The following is a 15,706-nucleotide window of genomic DNA, read 5'->3' as shown; positions in this document are numbered from 1 at the left end:
GTGAAAATACAAGACATTTAAAATGCTTTGCCGCAACGTATATGACTCTTATTTAGGTGGACCAAGGAAAATATAAGCTGGAAAAAGTCTGACTTGCAAGTGAAAGGCAAATTATGTTTTGTGTACTAAAAGCGTTAATGACCAGACGTTGAAAAATGCAGAGCAGACTTTCAAAAGAGCTAAGTTCCCTTTTAGGCATCATAATTGAGAGCCAGGTTTTTCAAGAGAGTTCAGCACCTGGCCACTGGATCACAATGGGAACTGGTAGGTCCTGAAGCCCCTTTTGAAAATCTGGTTCCAGTTGTGTTTGCGGGGCAGTTGGAAATCTGGCCGTGTGTGTCTGCAAAGCCTATCTGTTGTTGATTTGAGGAAAGGTTTTGACTTCTAAAATACAAGAAATAAACAAAAACTATGCAAGTCCTTTCCTATGTTCTGTAACTTACCTCTAGGTATTATTTCACTTACTAAACCATTTTAACAGCTTGATTAGTTGTATCAGCAGGAGTCGTGTGTTAGCCCTTCCTGTTGAGATGTTACATTAGGAGAGAAAATTGCTCTTTTCCCAAAGTAACTAAATCCTCCTTAAAATACTTTAATCTTTATCAAATTACTTCTTAATCCGTTAATCTGAAAGGGGAGAGGAGGACTGTGAATGGGCTACTAAAAACGAGGGCTTGGGTATTTCACTACTTACATGCACAGTGGGGAGCATGGGAGCAAACAGCTGGATAAAAATTCAGATTTTTGCAGCAAAGTTTGAGTTTAACCCCTTGTTATTGGCGCCTATCAGCATATTTATAGTCTGCGATACCTTTCAGCTCCAAAAGGTGTATAGGTCACTGCTTAAAGGCATCAATATAGTTTGTTGTTGCAGTAGTACCTAGGAGCCCCAAGTCCTGGACTAGCACCCCATGGTTGTAAATGCTGTACAAACACACAACGAAAAGACAGCCCATGCCCCAATCTCAGTAATATAGTTGTCTACTGCATCATCCAAATTATACTTTCAGCTTTATAGAACCAAGAATCTCAAAACACTTAAACATATTGACTACAGTTTCAAAGTATCTCAGCACCCAATGGGCATTCAACGTACTGAGCATTTTTGCAAATCTGCCTGCTTGTTTTGGTGCCTAAATGGAAGCTGAGCGCTTTGTAAAATGTGGCCCTTGAGGTCTGATGTACAGAGATGCTTGGCGTTTAACGAACTGAATTCCTTGTACATTTAAATTGTTGCACACAGTACTGGTTGCATCTCAACAATTCCAAACTTACCCAGGATGTACTTTCTACTTAAAATAATTAAGAGCCATTGAAAAGAAAAATGAGGATTTTCCCTAGGGAACCTCCGATTTCTGGCTTCTTAAAAGAAAGACTGTTTATGGCTCTTAGTGACAACACTCAGCTGAATTTAATAGCTACACCCGGGGTGTGCCAATTACATGCTTCACTTCTGGTACGCTATAGCAAATTTAAGAACAAAATTACAGTCCACATGAGACCATTAAATTGTCACCTGCAGGGAAAGCTTCAGTATTAGGAGAAGATACGTGTATATAAAAAGCAAGATGACAGGTCCAACAGGTAGGATATTCTCTGAAGAAGCAGAGCTGGAATTATTCATTCAGCAGCTCCTCTCATCGAGAAGGTAATGTACTTGAACCAGACCATGCATTGCATTTTGCACACTCAGTGTGCCTAGATGCTTGACTGGGAAAGACTGCAGGGCATTCTTCAAGGAGTGAGGTATTAGAAGAGGAACTGATTAAATTGAATGGATCAGTTGCAATAGCCTGCACCAAAACCCTGGGATCTAGACGCTCCTGAAACTCTGGGGAGGTGTCCAAATTGTGCAGATGGCCCTTCTCTTTATAACGGGCTAACCCTTAATCCTGGAGTTGAGCACATCCAGATCTTTTAGAAATACGCTTGAGCTACAGCTGGATTTCAGGTGCATTTCAGAAATACAAATATGGTCATGGTTTTGTAGTAAAAGAATTGAGCCATAACCCCAATATACTAAACTGATTATTGAATAATCGGGTATGGGGTGGGTGGGGGGATTTGTGACCCATGGATTCTCAGCAGCTGTTTGCAAGTATAGGTGCAATTTGTCTTTTTATAGAGTACCCCACTCCCCCATCTTTGTTCAGTCCCTGTACTATTTTTGCCTTTATATTTTGCTTTCTGGTAGAATGGAGAAGACCATGAAGCTCTTTGTAAGTTTCCTCCTGTTTATTCTGTCTGTGGAGATTTGCTTGGCTCAACACTGGTCTTATGGCCTGCAACCAGGAGGAAAGCGAGATGCTGAAAATCTGGTAGAATCATTCCAAGAGGTAGGTTCTTGGTTTTAAAATGACACTTTATTCAGTGTACCTTTCCTCACATGCCCTCCGGGGGATGAGAGCAGAATAGCAGCCTGAGAATCTAAAGGTATGTCTACACTGCAATTAATCCCCATGGATTCCCGTCAGCTGAAGGATTGTGGGCTATAAAACTGCAGTATAGACACCTGAACCCAGCTGTCTACATTGCAGTTGCATAGCCCTGAGCCCCAGCCAGCTCCTGCTGGCCAGCTGTGGGTGGATAATTGCAGTGCAGACATCTAATACATTTTTAAAAACTTTTTGGAAAATTTTCATTTTAGTGAAAGAGGCCAGCTTGACAGCCCTGGAGACCCAGTTCTAGCAACAGAAGAGAGACAGTGGCAGCTTCCCCTGTCTGTCTAAGCACTGCTGTGTGTTTTATTTTAAAATCGGAACATCTCATGTTTGATGGGAGGGAACGCCTCTAAGAACGAGAGTTTCTAGTTTCAGCCAGTCCGTAACTTCTCTGCTATTTTGTCAGCTAAGATTCCAGTCAGCTATTTTGTGATGGCAACGCTCGCTCCACTTGAGCTCAGGGAGGACAAGGAACAGCTGCCCACTGGCAACTGGTCACTGTAGCGAAGTGAAGCCTCGCCAGTGCGGCGCCTCCTGCCAGTCGTCTGGGAATTAGCTCTTTTCCAGCGTATGGAGCGCCTTCTGCAGGCTGGTATCTCGCCTGCTACTGGCTCCGTGTCCCTCTCACACCCCGGTGCCCCTTTAGCTCGGGGTTCTGCCACCAGCAGTAACCCACAGTCTGGGTCTCCCCTCCCAGGGGAACCCTCAACCCTCTAGCCCCTCCTTGCCTCAGTGGCTACTGCCAGTCATCGTCTGGCCCCCGCTCACTGGGGCAAACTGTAGTGTGTCATGGCCACTCATCGTTGGCAAGGAGGTCGGACCAGCTGCCTCTGCCTATCTCTGGGCTGCACCTTCCAGCCCCGTACCTGCATAGGCCTTTACCAAGTCCTCAGCCTGGGGAGTGGCCTGGCTGGAGTGCCCCAGCTCTGCTCTGCTCCGCTCCGCTCCAGGTATTGTTTTCTCCCCAGCAGCTAGATCCGTCTCTCTCCACAGCTCAAGAGAGGGACCTAGCTCCTCCCTGAGCCCTTATAACAGGGCCAGGTGGGGCTGCTTCCCCAATCAGCTGAGCCTTTTCTCTCGGGAGTGGGGTAACTGCCCTGCTACAGTCACATGTTGGCCATTCACTTGGATTCAAACTAGTAACCAGAGCTGAAAGCCTTTGTCCGCCATTTCCATTTGTTGGCACTTTCTAACTTCTGTGATTCATCTATACTTTCCGGAGCATTTCTGAAACGTACCATAACAAAAGTGGGATAATACTGGTTATCTGTAGTGGGAGGGAGAATGGTGAATTTGAAGTAGAAAAGCATGTCCATCTAGCATAGTAGTGTAGGCCTTTAGCAGAAGATTCTCTGTCCATGAGACTTGTATCCTCTTCTAATTCAGCTTGCCAGTGAAATGGAAAAAATAGATGAACTGCAGCATTTTGAATGCACTGGCCCACATCAGCGCTCCATGCTTGGTGGTCTGAAGGGAGCTCTGGTAAGTAAAGCTTTGATTTATTATGATGGAAACTCAAAGGACCATTTTTGGTGGGGGGTGTTGGTGCTTAGCAATGCTGGTTCTGCCTCTGCACCAACTGAGAAAATAAAATCAAAAGTCAGATAAATTTTACCCTCATCCTAATTCTATGCAGCATTCATAGTTTGTTAATCCCACAGAGTAACTCTGCCAGCTGAAGGATCAGGCCATATGGATGCTGCTCCCTCTAATGTGCACTCACTGCAGAGTGTCTATTCCGGTACAAGCTGCAAAGGAAAAATAGCAGAACGTTCATGAACAGACCAGCAGAGCCCCGACAGGCAAGTGCAGAGAAGTCTAGTGTCCAACCTAGAATTTTGGGCAAAGGTTTTCAGACATCACAAGGGGTTTTCTGGGCCTCGTTTTCATGTGTCCAACCGGTACTTTAAATAGGACAGATGCTCAGCACTGTCTGAAAATCAGAGCCTTTTGAGATGTCTCAGGAAAAGCACCTAAATACTGAGGCAATCAAAATCACTAGTCCTGTTTGAAAATCTTGGCCTTCCCATTTACCCACTAACTCTTTCCTTCAATCAACTGACTGAACAAATGCAAACCTCAGCTAGGAGACGGCCCTGGAAAGTTGCAGTGCTCAGCGGTTCGCAGAACATAGGGGCCAAACTCTGACTTTGCAGCAGTGTACATAAGTAAGCTTTGACTTCAAATGGGAACTGTATGTTCAAATTACTTAAATTGTGAACTCTTCAGGGCAGGGATTTTTTTTATAGTACCTAGCACAATGGGGTCCTGGCCTATGGCTGGGCCTCCTGGCCTCTACTCCAATACAAATAATGAATAATGATTTCTGGAAATATTAACACAAGGATCTTTCTCCTGTGAAAACCTTTATTGGGGAAGCGGAAAGAGCAGCCAGTGAGTCATCTGAATGCTTCTTACCCATTTAGGAGGAAGTACTTTCCTTTCTTTCTCATAGGTGAAGGCTCACTAATTGGATTTTCAGGTTTGCCAACCCCAAATTACTTTTAAAATATCTTTGCAATCTTACATGGTATGATGAAAGAAGGGTTTAATGCAGAAGCTCAAGAATTATGTATCTGCTTCTCCTCTGGTATGCGTCATACACGCTGTGGCCAGCGGACTACCACTTGTCCACAGCTCACTTGCTACGGTCTGCAGTGAGCTGGCTGCTCATTTGGCGCTGGCTCCTCCTTTCCAGCCGCTGAATGACACAAGTGACATTCAATCTCTCCCCTCTATAACTTTTCCATGTAACCAATTGTTGCAGTTGCTAAAGGGATGTTTTGCAACCAGCTAGTGGAAAGTAAGGTGATTCACACAAAAATGAGTGTGTCGGGGGGAGGGAGAGAGAGACAGATGGGAGGCTAATCTCAATTTCAGGTCTCAAGGAGGCTAATCTCAATGGTTTCCCAGAGGAAATACACCTATAGGCTAAAGGGTAGAGCAATCTCTTTGCCAGAGGTCCCCAAAGAGTAGGGGGAGGGTACGGACAGGGGTAAGTGGGGGGCGTGCAAGATAAAATGTTTCCAGACCACTGCTCTATGCAATTCAATCGTTGACTTCTGAGGCTGTTAATTAGTTGCATTGATACCAGACTTTATCCTCTAGATCCTATATTTACAGAACAGAGTGAGACGGAAGGATAGGCCAGTGGTTTGTGGGTTAGCACGAGAATCAGAATGGGATTCAACTCCATGCTCAGCCACACTTCCTATGAGAGCTTTGGCAAGCCATTTCAGTGCCTAAATTCCTTTAAAATCTGGCCCTGTGGAAGCAGCCAGGCACCTAGTGGGATTTTCAATAGGAATTAGACATGTAAGCTCTTTTGAAAGCACCTATATACCTTAAAAAGCTGGGACTCAGTGTCTTTGTAAAACAGGGATAACCACATTTTCCTACCTCCCAGGGGAGTTGAGGATAAATACCTTAAAGCTTGTCAGGTGCTTGCATACCTTAGTAATGGGAGCCCTATAAAGTACTTATCTATTCTAGTTTGGGAGAAAGACAGTATAGTTCCCTAGACTATATCAATAGAATCTCAGGCTACAAGAATAATAGACGGGGCAAGGTAGATCAGTACCTGAATGGCAGACTAGATACTGCAGGAAGCGGTGCTGTGACAGGCCAGAGATACGCGTCGCAGAAAGTAAGATTTTAGCTCTGGTAGTCTGGTCAAAGGCTAAATTTGTAGAGGGACACTTAACATATTGATATTTCAAATGACATTTCTTCGCTACTTGTCCTAAACTGCTGTTGCTATTCAGTGTTAAATAGTCTGTGTTGCATTTCAGGGGTGGGCAAACTGCTAGATTAGTGGTTCTCAAACTTTTGTACTGGTGACGCCTTTCACATAGCGCGACCCCCCGTTCTAAAGGAAAAACACTTCAATATATTAAACACCATTATAAATGCTGGAGGTAAAGCAGGGTTTGGGGTGGAGGCTGACCCCTTGCCACCCCCAGAGAGTCCCAACCCCCACTTTGAGAACCCCTGTGCTAGATGTAGGAGTGGGATGAAAGAAACTATTATAAATGTAAGGTATGGTGTACTGCACTCTCACCAACCTGAGCAGGTGGCAGAGATCTGCTTAGTTGAGATTTGTGTGGTTCTAGCCCTCTTCCTGACAGAGACCCTCCATGCAGAATATATTTTAGTATGGCACCTGGCCTTAAAATTCTAAACCAAGTAATTTTTTCCTTTTTTTTTTTTTTTAAAATATCAAATTATACAATGTGTGTTACAGGCAGGTCTGATTGAAGGAGAAGCGGAGCAAAAGAAGATCTGAATTCATGAAGGCAAATGGAATAAAGGACCAGTTACTGTAACATTTCAAAGCAATGATTTAACTTTAAGGTCTGACCTCTGTTTAGATTACAGTGTCATGTGTATAAATGTTCAAATACAAAAACCACACTGAGATGTTGGGAAAAAAATTTTGGGTGGAGTATAAGATAAATGACCGCTTGGGGCAATGGACTGGGCTACAAGAGACTTGGATACTACTTGCCACTGACCTGCTGTGTGACTTTTCACATGTAGAGTCTCTTGCAAAATGAGCCCGTTATGTTTGTTGGGGCCTCTGGACGTTAGTGTAATACATCTAAGTTACCTACTATTAAACAACACACAATTTCACAAGTCCATGCATGGAAGACATTTAGGGTGTTTTTTCCCCAGTTTGCTCAATCTACATTTATTTAAAAAAATATTTACAAACTTTACAACAGTAAACACACTGTTTTCCAAACATGTACATTTGTACACCTTGCTTTACAGTCTCAGTAAATAATATGCTATTTAATCAGAGGCACAGAATCCCTTTTCCAAAGCTTGGCTCTGGCCCTGTCTTCAGAACCAGTTGAAAAGCTGTGTGTATGGGTGAGTCAGCTGCAGGGGGATATGAAGCTACTTGCAGCCCACAGTGGTTTTAAAAACTTAAATAATCAAGTCAAGTACCTCCAAGGAATCAACCTGGTCATGTTATGCCGCAACATAAAAGTAAGTTTCCCCAGCATTCAAGAGGAACATATCCCCTACTGCTGGTATTAAATGGTCAAAATACCAATATCATTAAGTAACACATACAGGGAGACAGATCAGGCCAACATCATCTGTATATGTTAACGGTATGTGGCATGATGATCTCAACTCAGTTCTCATTAGGCTATTACACTAGTGGGACACAGTGGAAGCTGAGGGCCAGTCTATACTACAAACAGTGCAGCTACACCTCTGTGGCACTGTGAAGATGTTCTAAGCCAACAGGAGAGAGCTCACGCATCAGCTTAGTTACTCCACCTCTGCCAGAGGTGGTAGCTACGTTGGCAGGAGAAACTCCCCTGCTGACATAGTGCTGTCTATGTGGTCCATATAACTTCATTGCTCAGGGGTGTGGATTTTTCACACCCCTGAGCGACCTAGTTACACTGAAGTGTGTAGTGTAAACCTGGCCCGAGTTAGGCCAACACTGGGCATGTGCATTTGAAAGTCACTCCCTTTAATGTCAGGAGATCAGTTTGACCATGCTACTCAGGTGTTTTCAGGTTCCCCTGGAATCTTAGACGGAGGTTCTTGCGGGGCATTTACATAGTTTGGTCTACAGCTGTTGCTGGAAATGAAAACAGCGACATATATATGATAGAACAGCTTTTAACAAACAGCTGGGATTGAAACAGTCAGGAATGTTTTCACTACCCCCCCCCCCCAAAACATTACAGTTAAATTACAGACATATCAGTCTTTTTCATATTACCATTTACAATTATAAAAATAAATAAGGACAGTAAGTCTGGAGCAATGAATCCTACATTATCACTACAAGTCTAACTCACGGTTCATTTGTGGAAGGTATGCTGGCTGGCACAAAGTAGGAAAGTTTATTAGATGCAAATTTTCCACTCCTTCTCGATAGGCACGGCTGCATTGTCTGCCACTGCTCCGCCCAGAACACTTTTCACTTGAGTCAACCTCCTTTCCTAATCTAATAATCCACTGAAAGGGAAAAGTGCCCATTTCTCCCCCAGGCATGGATAAGAACCTGTAATATTTTAAATCAAATTTATCCTGGCATTACAAATTTTAATTAAAAAGCACCCAAAAAGCAAGGGTCACACAAATTTCTCAGTGGAAAAAATGTGAATAGACTAGCAAGGCCAGAAGGGACCATTGTGATCATCTAGTCGGACCTCCTGTATAATGCACGCCAGGGAACTTCCCTAAAATAATTCTTGTCCGAACTAAAGCAGATCTTTTAGGAAAACTGTCAGTCGGGATTTAAAAGGTTCTGGGACTCGAAACCTAACACTCATTTTGAACAGCGTAGTTAGGAAGTGAGATTACGTATATATTTCAATGCAGACTGGATTTTTGGTTTCCAGGTTTGGGTTTTTTAACCTTACGGTCAGCACAGAAGTAAGCTTTCATTTCTGCCGTGGACTGATTATATCATGGTGGGACTTGTTTTTTTGTCATCCTTGGGCGAGACTGGGTAAAATTTTCAAAAGCATTCCAAGAATTTAGAAGCCTAACTCCCCTTATCAAAATGAATTTAGGTGCCTAAGTCCCATTTACTTTCCATGAAACTTAGGTTTCTGAGGGCCAGATTTTCAAAGCTATTTAGGAGCCGAATGATGCAGATAGGTATCTTGTGGGATTTTCAGAAATGCCAAGCTCCCACAGATTTAATCCTTAGATGCCTAAATACCTTTAAAAATCTGGCAGTTAAGCACCTCTGTCTCTTCTGAAAATGGGAACAAGGCTCCTAAATCACTTTGATACTTGAAAATTTTGCCCCTTGTCTTCAATAGAAACAATCTGAATTATACCAGCTGAGGATCTGACCCCTTGAGCCCAGTCAGCAATACACCTCTAAGGAAACAAACTTCCATTCGTGAGCATGTTTTCCACCCAATGAGAAGAAAGGGAGTAGGAGAGGCTAACACAAGTTAGAGACAGATTGAAGACATGGCAAAAAAAACCTCCCCCAACTATTGGCCCCCATCCTCAAGTGAGAGTTTAAAGATGAAGGAAATACACAGTACCTCAAATCCTCCGCATCCTCCTTATGCACCAGCTGCCCTGTCCCCCTCCTGTAGAAGTGAGGTCTAAACAATCTCAAACTGGCCAGACGACACGCCATCAAGAAGCAAAGCCTGAATTGTGCAGCCAACACATCAAGGCAAACCGTAAGGAAGTTGTCAGGCAAGTTGGTGCCAGGGAACAACCTGTTTAAGAGCTCAACCCATAATGAAGGCCAAGAATCAAAATGTGGCTTGTATCAGCCACAGCTCCACAAAACAACAACAACAACAAAAGCTTGAAGCTTCTTGAAGTTCAGAGTCAATAGACAGAGCTTCCTACAGCTCTCCTGTCTGTGTTAGCCTTAGGTGATTAGTTTAGCCGCTTGGTGCTTGGTAACTCGGGTTTTAGTACTGTTGAGTTACAACAAGCAGGAGGGAAAGTAACTGCTGACAATCCTAACAGTTAGCAGCTCTCTCTGGATGGCAGAGTTTTAACCCCTTACATACCAGGTACTTTGTCCATCAATCCTCTCCGTACCAAGGCTGAAAAATGGGAAAGAACAGGAATTTAAAACAGAGGTGGAAGGAGGAAATGTTGCTAGAGGTCAGATTTGGATCCAAAGTTCGGGGGTGTCTGGATTGAGGTTTTGAGTTTGGCTCATTCTAGAGTTAAGGCTGCACAGTTCTTTCCAAATTTGAGGGTTGTTCAAATCTGGGCTTTTTGATCAGGCCCATTTCTCCTCTTACATACAGTTGGCAAGCATCCAAAATATACCAGGCTAATGGAGTAGATCAAAACACAGAGAAATAAAACTAGAGATGAACCAGACAGTACTGCAATATCCCTGCCTAGCTCTCTTACTTATGGTGGGAAAAGCCACTTGCTGTAGTTCTTGCAAACATTCATGCTTTCTGCCTGATATAAAGAGCGAGAGGAAATGTACCATGACATCCATTTTGTGCTCGGAATATTCCCTCTTTTGCAAGGAAATTAAGTAAGTATGTGGCTGATACTGACTGATCGGTGGAGGACTGGAAAAGTGACAATTAAGACAAGGTGAAATATGCACGCACGCTATTCACTTGTACCAGACCCTACAATCCTCGCTCAGACAAAATTCTTATGGACTTCAGTGAGGGTTTTGAGTAAGGATTTCAGGATTTTGTGTGCGCGTGTATCAGGGATGGCAGGAAAAGTCGGGGCGGGGGGAGGAACAAAAAAAGAAAACCCTGAGGTTTTCAAGTCAAGCAATGTCTGTGTCCAAGAATGTAATGTGGAACTGACAATCTCTATGATGCCCTGGGGATTGGAGGCAGGGGTGGAATATGGTCAAGATGTTCAGAAAGGTTTTCAAAGCTTTCCCTGGAGAAGGCAGCTGCCCAAAAGACAGTTGTGTGTGCACTATAGCAAACACAGCTGTAGGCATATGTGATGTGACTGCAGTGTGACTTCTAAAATGTCTCCAACTTATTTTGTGATGTGAATCTGATATGAGCCTTTAATGAATGCAATCTGTTTAGGGAGCCATACGGGCAGCACAGTGAATGCAGTTTCTGCAGGTTTCTGTTTTCATCCAAACAGACACCAAAGAAACATATTACAGAAGATCGGATAGTTCCAGTCTGAATAAAAATAATTACAATAAGATTGCTATACTATTGGACAGTGTTTTACTAAGGCTTAAAGGCCTTTTGTTTTTCAATGAGGTAATGAAACTAGTTTGTATAGCAATAGCAAGAGAAATTATGTTGAAATGGCCTATGTTAAAAATATGATAAATGTTTTGAATATTGCAGGCCACATCCTCAGCAGTGTTTTCAGTGGCTCTATATGATTTAAACCACTGGAGGATCTGGCCTTCTAATTAGAGATGGTCCCGAACCAAAGCTCTGCTCCACTTGCAAAGTTTGGCTCCAGATCTGAATTGCCACCACATTTGCAGGTGGATCCATTGCTAGGACAGGGCTGAACCAAAATCATCACGAGAGGCATAAGGATTCAGCAATCAGAACTTAGCAGAAGGGTTTTTGATCCAGTCACACAGAGTATGTTTACATTGCAGTAAAGACTCAGGGCATGGCTGCATCAGCTGACTTGGGCTCGGGCTGTGGGGCTATAAAATTTCAGCGTAGATGACTGGGCTCGATCTGGAGTCCAGGCTTTGAGACCCCACAGTGGGGAGGACCTCAAAGTCTGGGCTCGGGCTACATTCCCAGCCCAAACATCTGCACTGATATTTTTAGCCCTGCAGCCCAAGTCCTGGGAGGTCATGTCAACTGACCCGGGTTTTGAGTCTCGGTGCCATGGACTTTTTATTGTAGTGTAGACATACCTTAAGATACTTGGGTGATAATCATAATATACAAGCCGAGACAGAGAAAGGGAATGCAGAATATAGTCCACCTAGTTCTTTCATTTGTTTTGCAGAGCTAAAAAGAACAAGCACACATTTTAAAATTGACCTCAGCTATTCAGATCATCATGTGACCAGAAAAATATGGACAGCGTTCAGAGCGATGAAAATGAGCAGGGTGCTGGAGAGACTGATTTATGAAACAAGATTACAAGAGTTATGATAATGACCTACCTATTGGGACAAGTGATGACGAAGGGCCTGATCCAAAGCCCGCCAAATTCAACAGAAAGATGCCCATAGACTCCAGCGGTCTCTGGATCACACCCTGAGGGAAGGACCGCAAAACTGGTCTACATGCTTTTGAAGGATATTGACACCAAGCAGAGGAAGGAATTATTTAGGGTGGCAAGTGGCAGTATAAATAGGAGTAATGGAATGAAGTTATAGAAGGGAAAATTTAGACTATCAGGCAGTGAAAACTTATTAAACAGAATGCTGCTGCCATCCACTGAAAACAACAGAAGAAAGGAATAACTAATTAAGAGAGAAGAATTAGAACCAATTCCATAAAATATCCCTGAACAGCATAATTGTCAAATTCACCAAACACAGCCCACAAGGAACCGGAGCAACCCAAGAAACCAGAAACTTCAGGGTGAACGGCCCAGTCTTTCACGTCCCTCTCAGGCCTAGGTGCGACTCATTTGAGTTTAGTGATTGTTAAAAGTTAGGCCAAGCGTTTTGTGTGCAGAACACAATGGAAGCTCCCAGACAAAAGGCACAAGGAGAGTTGCAACAACAGGGTACAGTAAGGGGGTGTGTTTGTGAGTGCATGGATTGGAAGGTTGTCGGCCAAGAGTTCAACTGGGACTTGAAAAGCTAATGGTTATTGAGCTTGGGTTACGAGATTCAGATGTACATCTATACTGTGATAAAAACCAAGTCTCAGAGCCTAGGTCAACTAGGGTGACCAAACGTCCTGATATCAGGGACTTTGTCTTATATACACAACTAACCCCCCACCCCCATCCCCGAAAAAAAAAGTGTGCTGATTTTTCACACTTGCTAACGTCAACAGTGTAGATGCTTGGGAGTCCGGGTTCCGAGACCCTCCCCACTCGTGGGGTCCCCCAGAGCCCAGGCTCCAGCCCCAGCCTGAACCTCTGTACTGTTATCTTATAGCCCCGCAGCCCAAGCCCCGGGAGCTTCAGTCAGCTGATCCGGGCCAGCTGCGGCCACGGCGTGGGTCTTTCCTCACAATGGAGACATAATCTCTGTCCTCTTGATGAGCAGCCCATGCTGATAACTGCAACCTGTTAATGCTAAAGCAACGAGTACCACAGGAGAGAGGACTTTTTTGCACCATTGTTCAATTATTTAAAAAAAAAAAAGGGGGGGATGTCGTAGTGTAGTGTGTCCCGAGGGCACACAGGCTGAGCAGATGGGATAACACAAGCGGAGCATCAACTGCTTTGCGGTATTCAAACAAGAATCAAAAGCAAAGGTCTGAGGCAGTGTTGGTGAACCCAAACTCTCCATTGGGAGTGCGCTACCACCATTGTTGGCCCAAGTGTGAGCAACCTGCCCTCACCTTTAATACATGGGGTGACCAGCAGAGACATTGGGGTCCTGCAGGTGATGTTCATTTTTGCTCCCAGCAGGTCTCAAGACACACTCAGAACCTCATGAGGCCGCTTGAATTGAGGAGGAACATCACATGTTAGGATCCGTCGTCTCCCAGGGCTGCATTTCACAGATGGAAATGACTGTAATCTGGTCCATTCCATGCAAATCAGGACACCCTTACTCCCACTTGACCCTCCGCCCCACCAGTGGGGCTGCATAGGTATCAACCGGTAATGCAAACATGCTGGGGCAGTGTAAGAAGTGTTTTGTATGGACCTGGCTTGCCTCGGTTTAAGTGCTGCTGCAAATCCTTTTTTACACCAACGGGGCAACTCTGCACAAGGGGTTTGCACTGACGCCGTTACACTTGTGCAACGACCACCAGTACAGACAAGCCCTTTTGGGGTACGAGTCTCAGATTTCTGGTAACACTGCCTCCATTTTAAAGCTCACAGAGTTCCCCATAGGGCTTAATGTGTGCAAGGAAAATCAGAGGATTGGGAATGCAAAGTATATACAGTTCAAGTGGCTTATTTTGGAATTACCTGGGGAAAACTCCCAGGGAAGGGAATGGAAGATGGGATCACCAGTCTTTAGGGCTGGAAAGAGCCAGAGTGTCAGAAACAGAAAAGCAGCCCATTTCACTCAAGGCGTTAGAGGGTACGCAGAGGGAATCCTTATTGTAATCCCTGCTCCGAAGAGACGACGCTGGACTTTCTTGCTTTCGGAGGCGGAGGGGGAGGTTTGACTTCACGTCTGCTGGGCAGTGGTGGGGCAACCTGGGAAGATAAAACACATAACCATAGGGGTGAGAAGTTCTGCTCTACCAGGCAACAGACGTCTAGATGGTGCTGCAGTCCGGGCTATTTATTTCAGGATCAAATCCTCCAATTCCACTCCAAACGGAACTTCTCAGCACCAGACGATGGAACACAAGTCTGGGAACCAGTACATTTGGGTTCTGCCTCTGACTCGCTGTCTGAGTTTCAGCAAATCTGTGTGCCACAGTTTTCCCATCTGCAAAATGGGGACAATACTACAGTGCTGGAGCCTTGAAATACCACCCGTCCTGATGGGTGCACTCCACTGAGTAACACCGCGGGCCTGATTTTCCATTGAGCTGCAACTTGTGTGATCATTTGCACAGGTGCAGCGAGGGCCAAGTGGGTGTAAAATGCTACCCAGTCAGAATGGTAGCATTTACATCTCTTTGCACTCCTGTAAATGACTGCACACAGTGCAAGGAATCAGTGAATCACGCCACAAGTTCCAGTACAAAAGTCACACCCTTCCTGCACAAGGAACGGGATTTTAAAGAGTGCCCCTTGGTTTTGCACAAATTTACACTCTTGGGTGCTTTGGATTTTTCCCTTCAGCTACTTTAACCAATGCACGTGAGCTGTTAAGGGAAACATCTGGAATAAGACAGACCTGAAAGAAGGTTGGGTGAGCAAGAGGCCATGTGGTCTCCTCTTGCTCAACCTAAACTGTCTGGATTTCAAACTATTTAGAGATAATAAAGGAAGGGTTAGGTGGGGGCTTTATGACTTAAAAAGCAATGTGCAGAAACCCTCTGGTGAAATACTTTTACAGTCTCTCCTTACGGCCCTCTGAGTCAGTCCCGTTGCTGCAAACCAAGGTCCGTGACAATGTAGTGAGCAACAGCATGTTAGTAATCCTTTTTCTCATAAGGCTCAGGGAAAGGGAGCTCTTCATTAATCCTCTTGCACAATAACTCCCAGCACATGCACGGCGCTCGCATGTTTCCTGCAGCCAGACCACCCTGCGCAGAAGCGCTGCCTCATGTCTCAAGCTATGTCAAGTCAGACCAGGTCAGGATTTGCAGAGGAGACCTCTAAGGCATCCCTAGCAGGACGTGTTTTGGGGGATTGCATAGGTGGCCCTGTAGGTCAGAACTGAAACAGTCCCATAGTATGATGCTGGGGTACGTCCCAGCCCTGCGAGAGGTGCCATCATTTGGAATCGGTGTAAAACTGAGGCCAGATCCACTCGTGGCCTCTAAGGCTACTTCTACACGAGCAGCGGCAAAGACATGGCTGATTCGTGCCAAGTGCCGGGTACGTATTCAGCACAGCTCAGCTATGCCGGCACTATCGTTACTGCGGCTGCATCGAGCGAGCGTGAGTATGTGCACGTGGGCACAGAAAGCCCACCCCAGCTCATACAGTAGACACAGCCGAAATGTCCCATTTCCATTTTTTTTTTTAAATAAAGAATGGTATTAAAAACTCAGTATTACTGG

General features: G+C 44.6%; 2 protein-coding genes across 4 annotated transcripts in view; one reads left to right on the top strand and one right to left on the bottom strand.

The window, feature by feature from the left end:
• The first annotated feature begins 35 nt into the window (after positions 1-35).
• GNRH1 (gonadotropin releasing hormone 1) lies at positions 36-13,011 on the top strand. 2 transcript variants are annotated; one of them, XR_012156326.2, is made up of 4 exons: positions 36-1,648; positions 2,195-2,336; positions 3,828-4,247; positions 6,689-13,011. XR_012156326.2 is itself a non-coding variant. In XM_073325326.2 (4 exons), exons 1-4 carry the CDS (start codon positions 1,569-1,571, stop codon positions 6,724-6,726), a joined length of 360 nt encoding a protein of 119 aa, XP_073181427.1. In that variant the 5' UTR covers positions 36-1,568; the 3' UTR covers positions 6,727-13,011. The 2 variants fall into 2 exon arrangements, 1 of the variants encoding a protein (XP_073181427.1); XM_073325326.2 differs by having other exon boundaries at positions 3,828-3,923; positions 6,685-13,011.
• Positions 7,105-15,706, bottom strand: part of DOCK5 (dedicator of cytokinesis 5) — a 139,245-nt gene continuing 130,643 nt past the window's right edge. For both annotated transcript variants that reach the window (XM_073325314.2, XM_073325315.2), the window contains one exon: positions 7,105-14,222. In XM_073325314.2, coding sequence (XP_073181415.1) covers positions 14,121-14,222 — 102 coding nt within the window. In that variant the 3' untranslated portion in view covers positions 7,105-14,120. The remainder of the gene's footprint in view (positions 14,223-15,706) is intronic.

Source organism: Lepidochelys kempii, chromosome 26, assembly GCF_965140285.1.
Source record: "Lepidochelys kempii isolate rLepKem1 chromosome 26, rLepKem1.hap1, whole genome shotgun sequence".
Lineage (NCBI taxonomy): Eukaryota > Metazoa > Chordata > Testudines > Cheloniidae > Lepidochelys > Lepidochelys kempii.
The sequence above is the reverse complement of the archived record's forward strand: the minus strand, read 5'-3'. Positions and strand labels throughout refer to the sequence as shown.

Coding starts and splice junctions, on each gene's coding strand:
- GNRH1 (XM_073325326.2), top strand. CDS start 1,569: ATGACAGGTCCAACAGGTAGGATATTCTCTGAAGAAGCAGAGCTGGAA. Junction 1,649..2,194: donor CAGCTCCTCTCATCGAGAAG/GTAATGTACTTG, acceptor GCTTTCTGGTAG/AATGGAGAAGACCATGAAGC. Junction 2,337..3,827: donor TGGTAGAATCATTCCAAGAG/GTAGGTTCTTGG, acceptor CTTCTAATTCAG/CTTGCCAGTGAAATGGAAAA.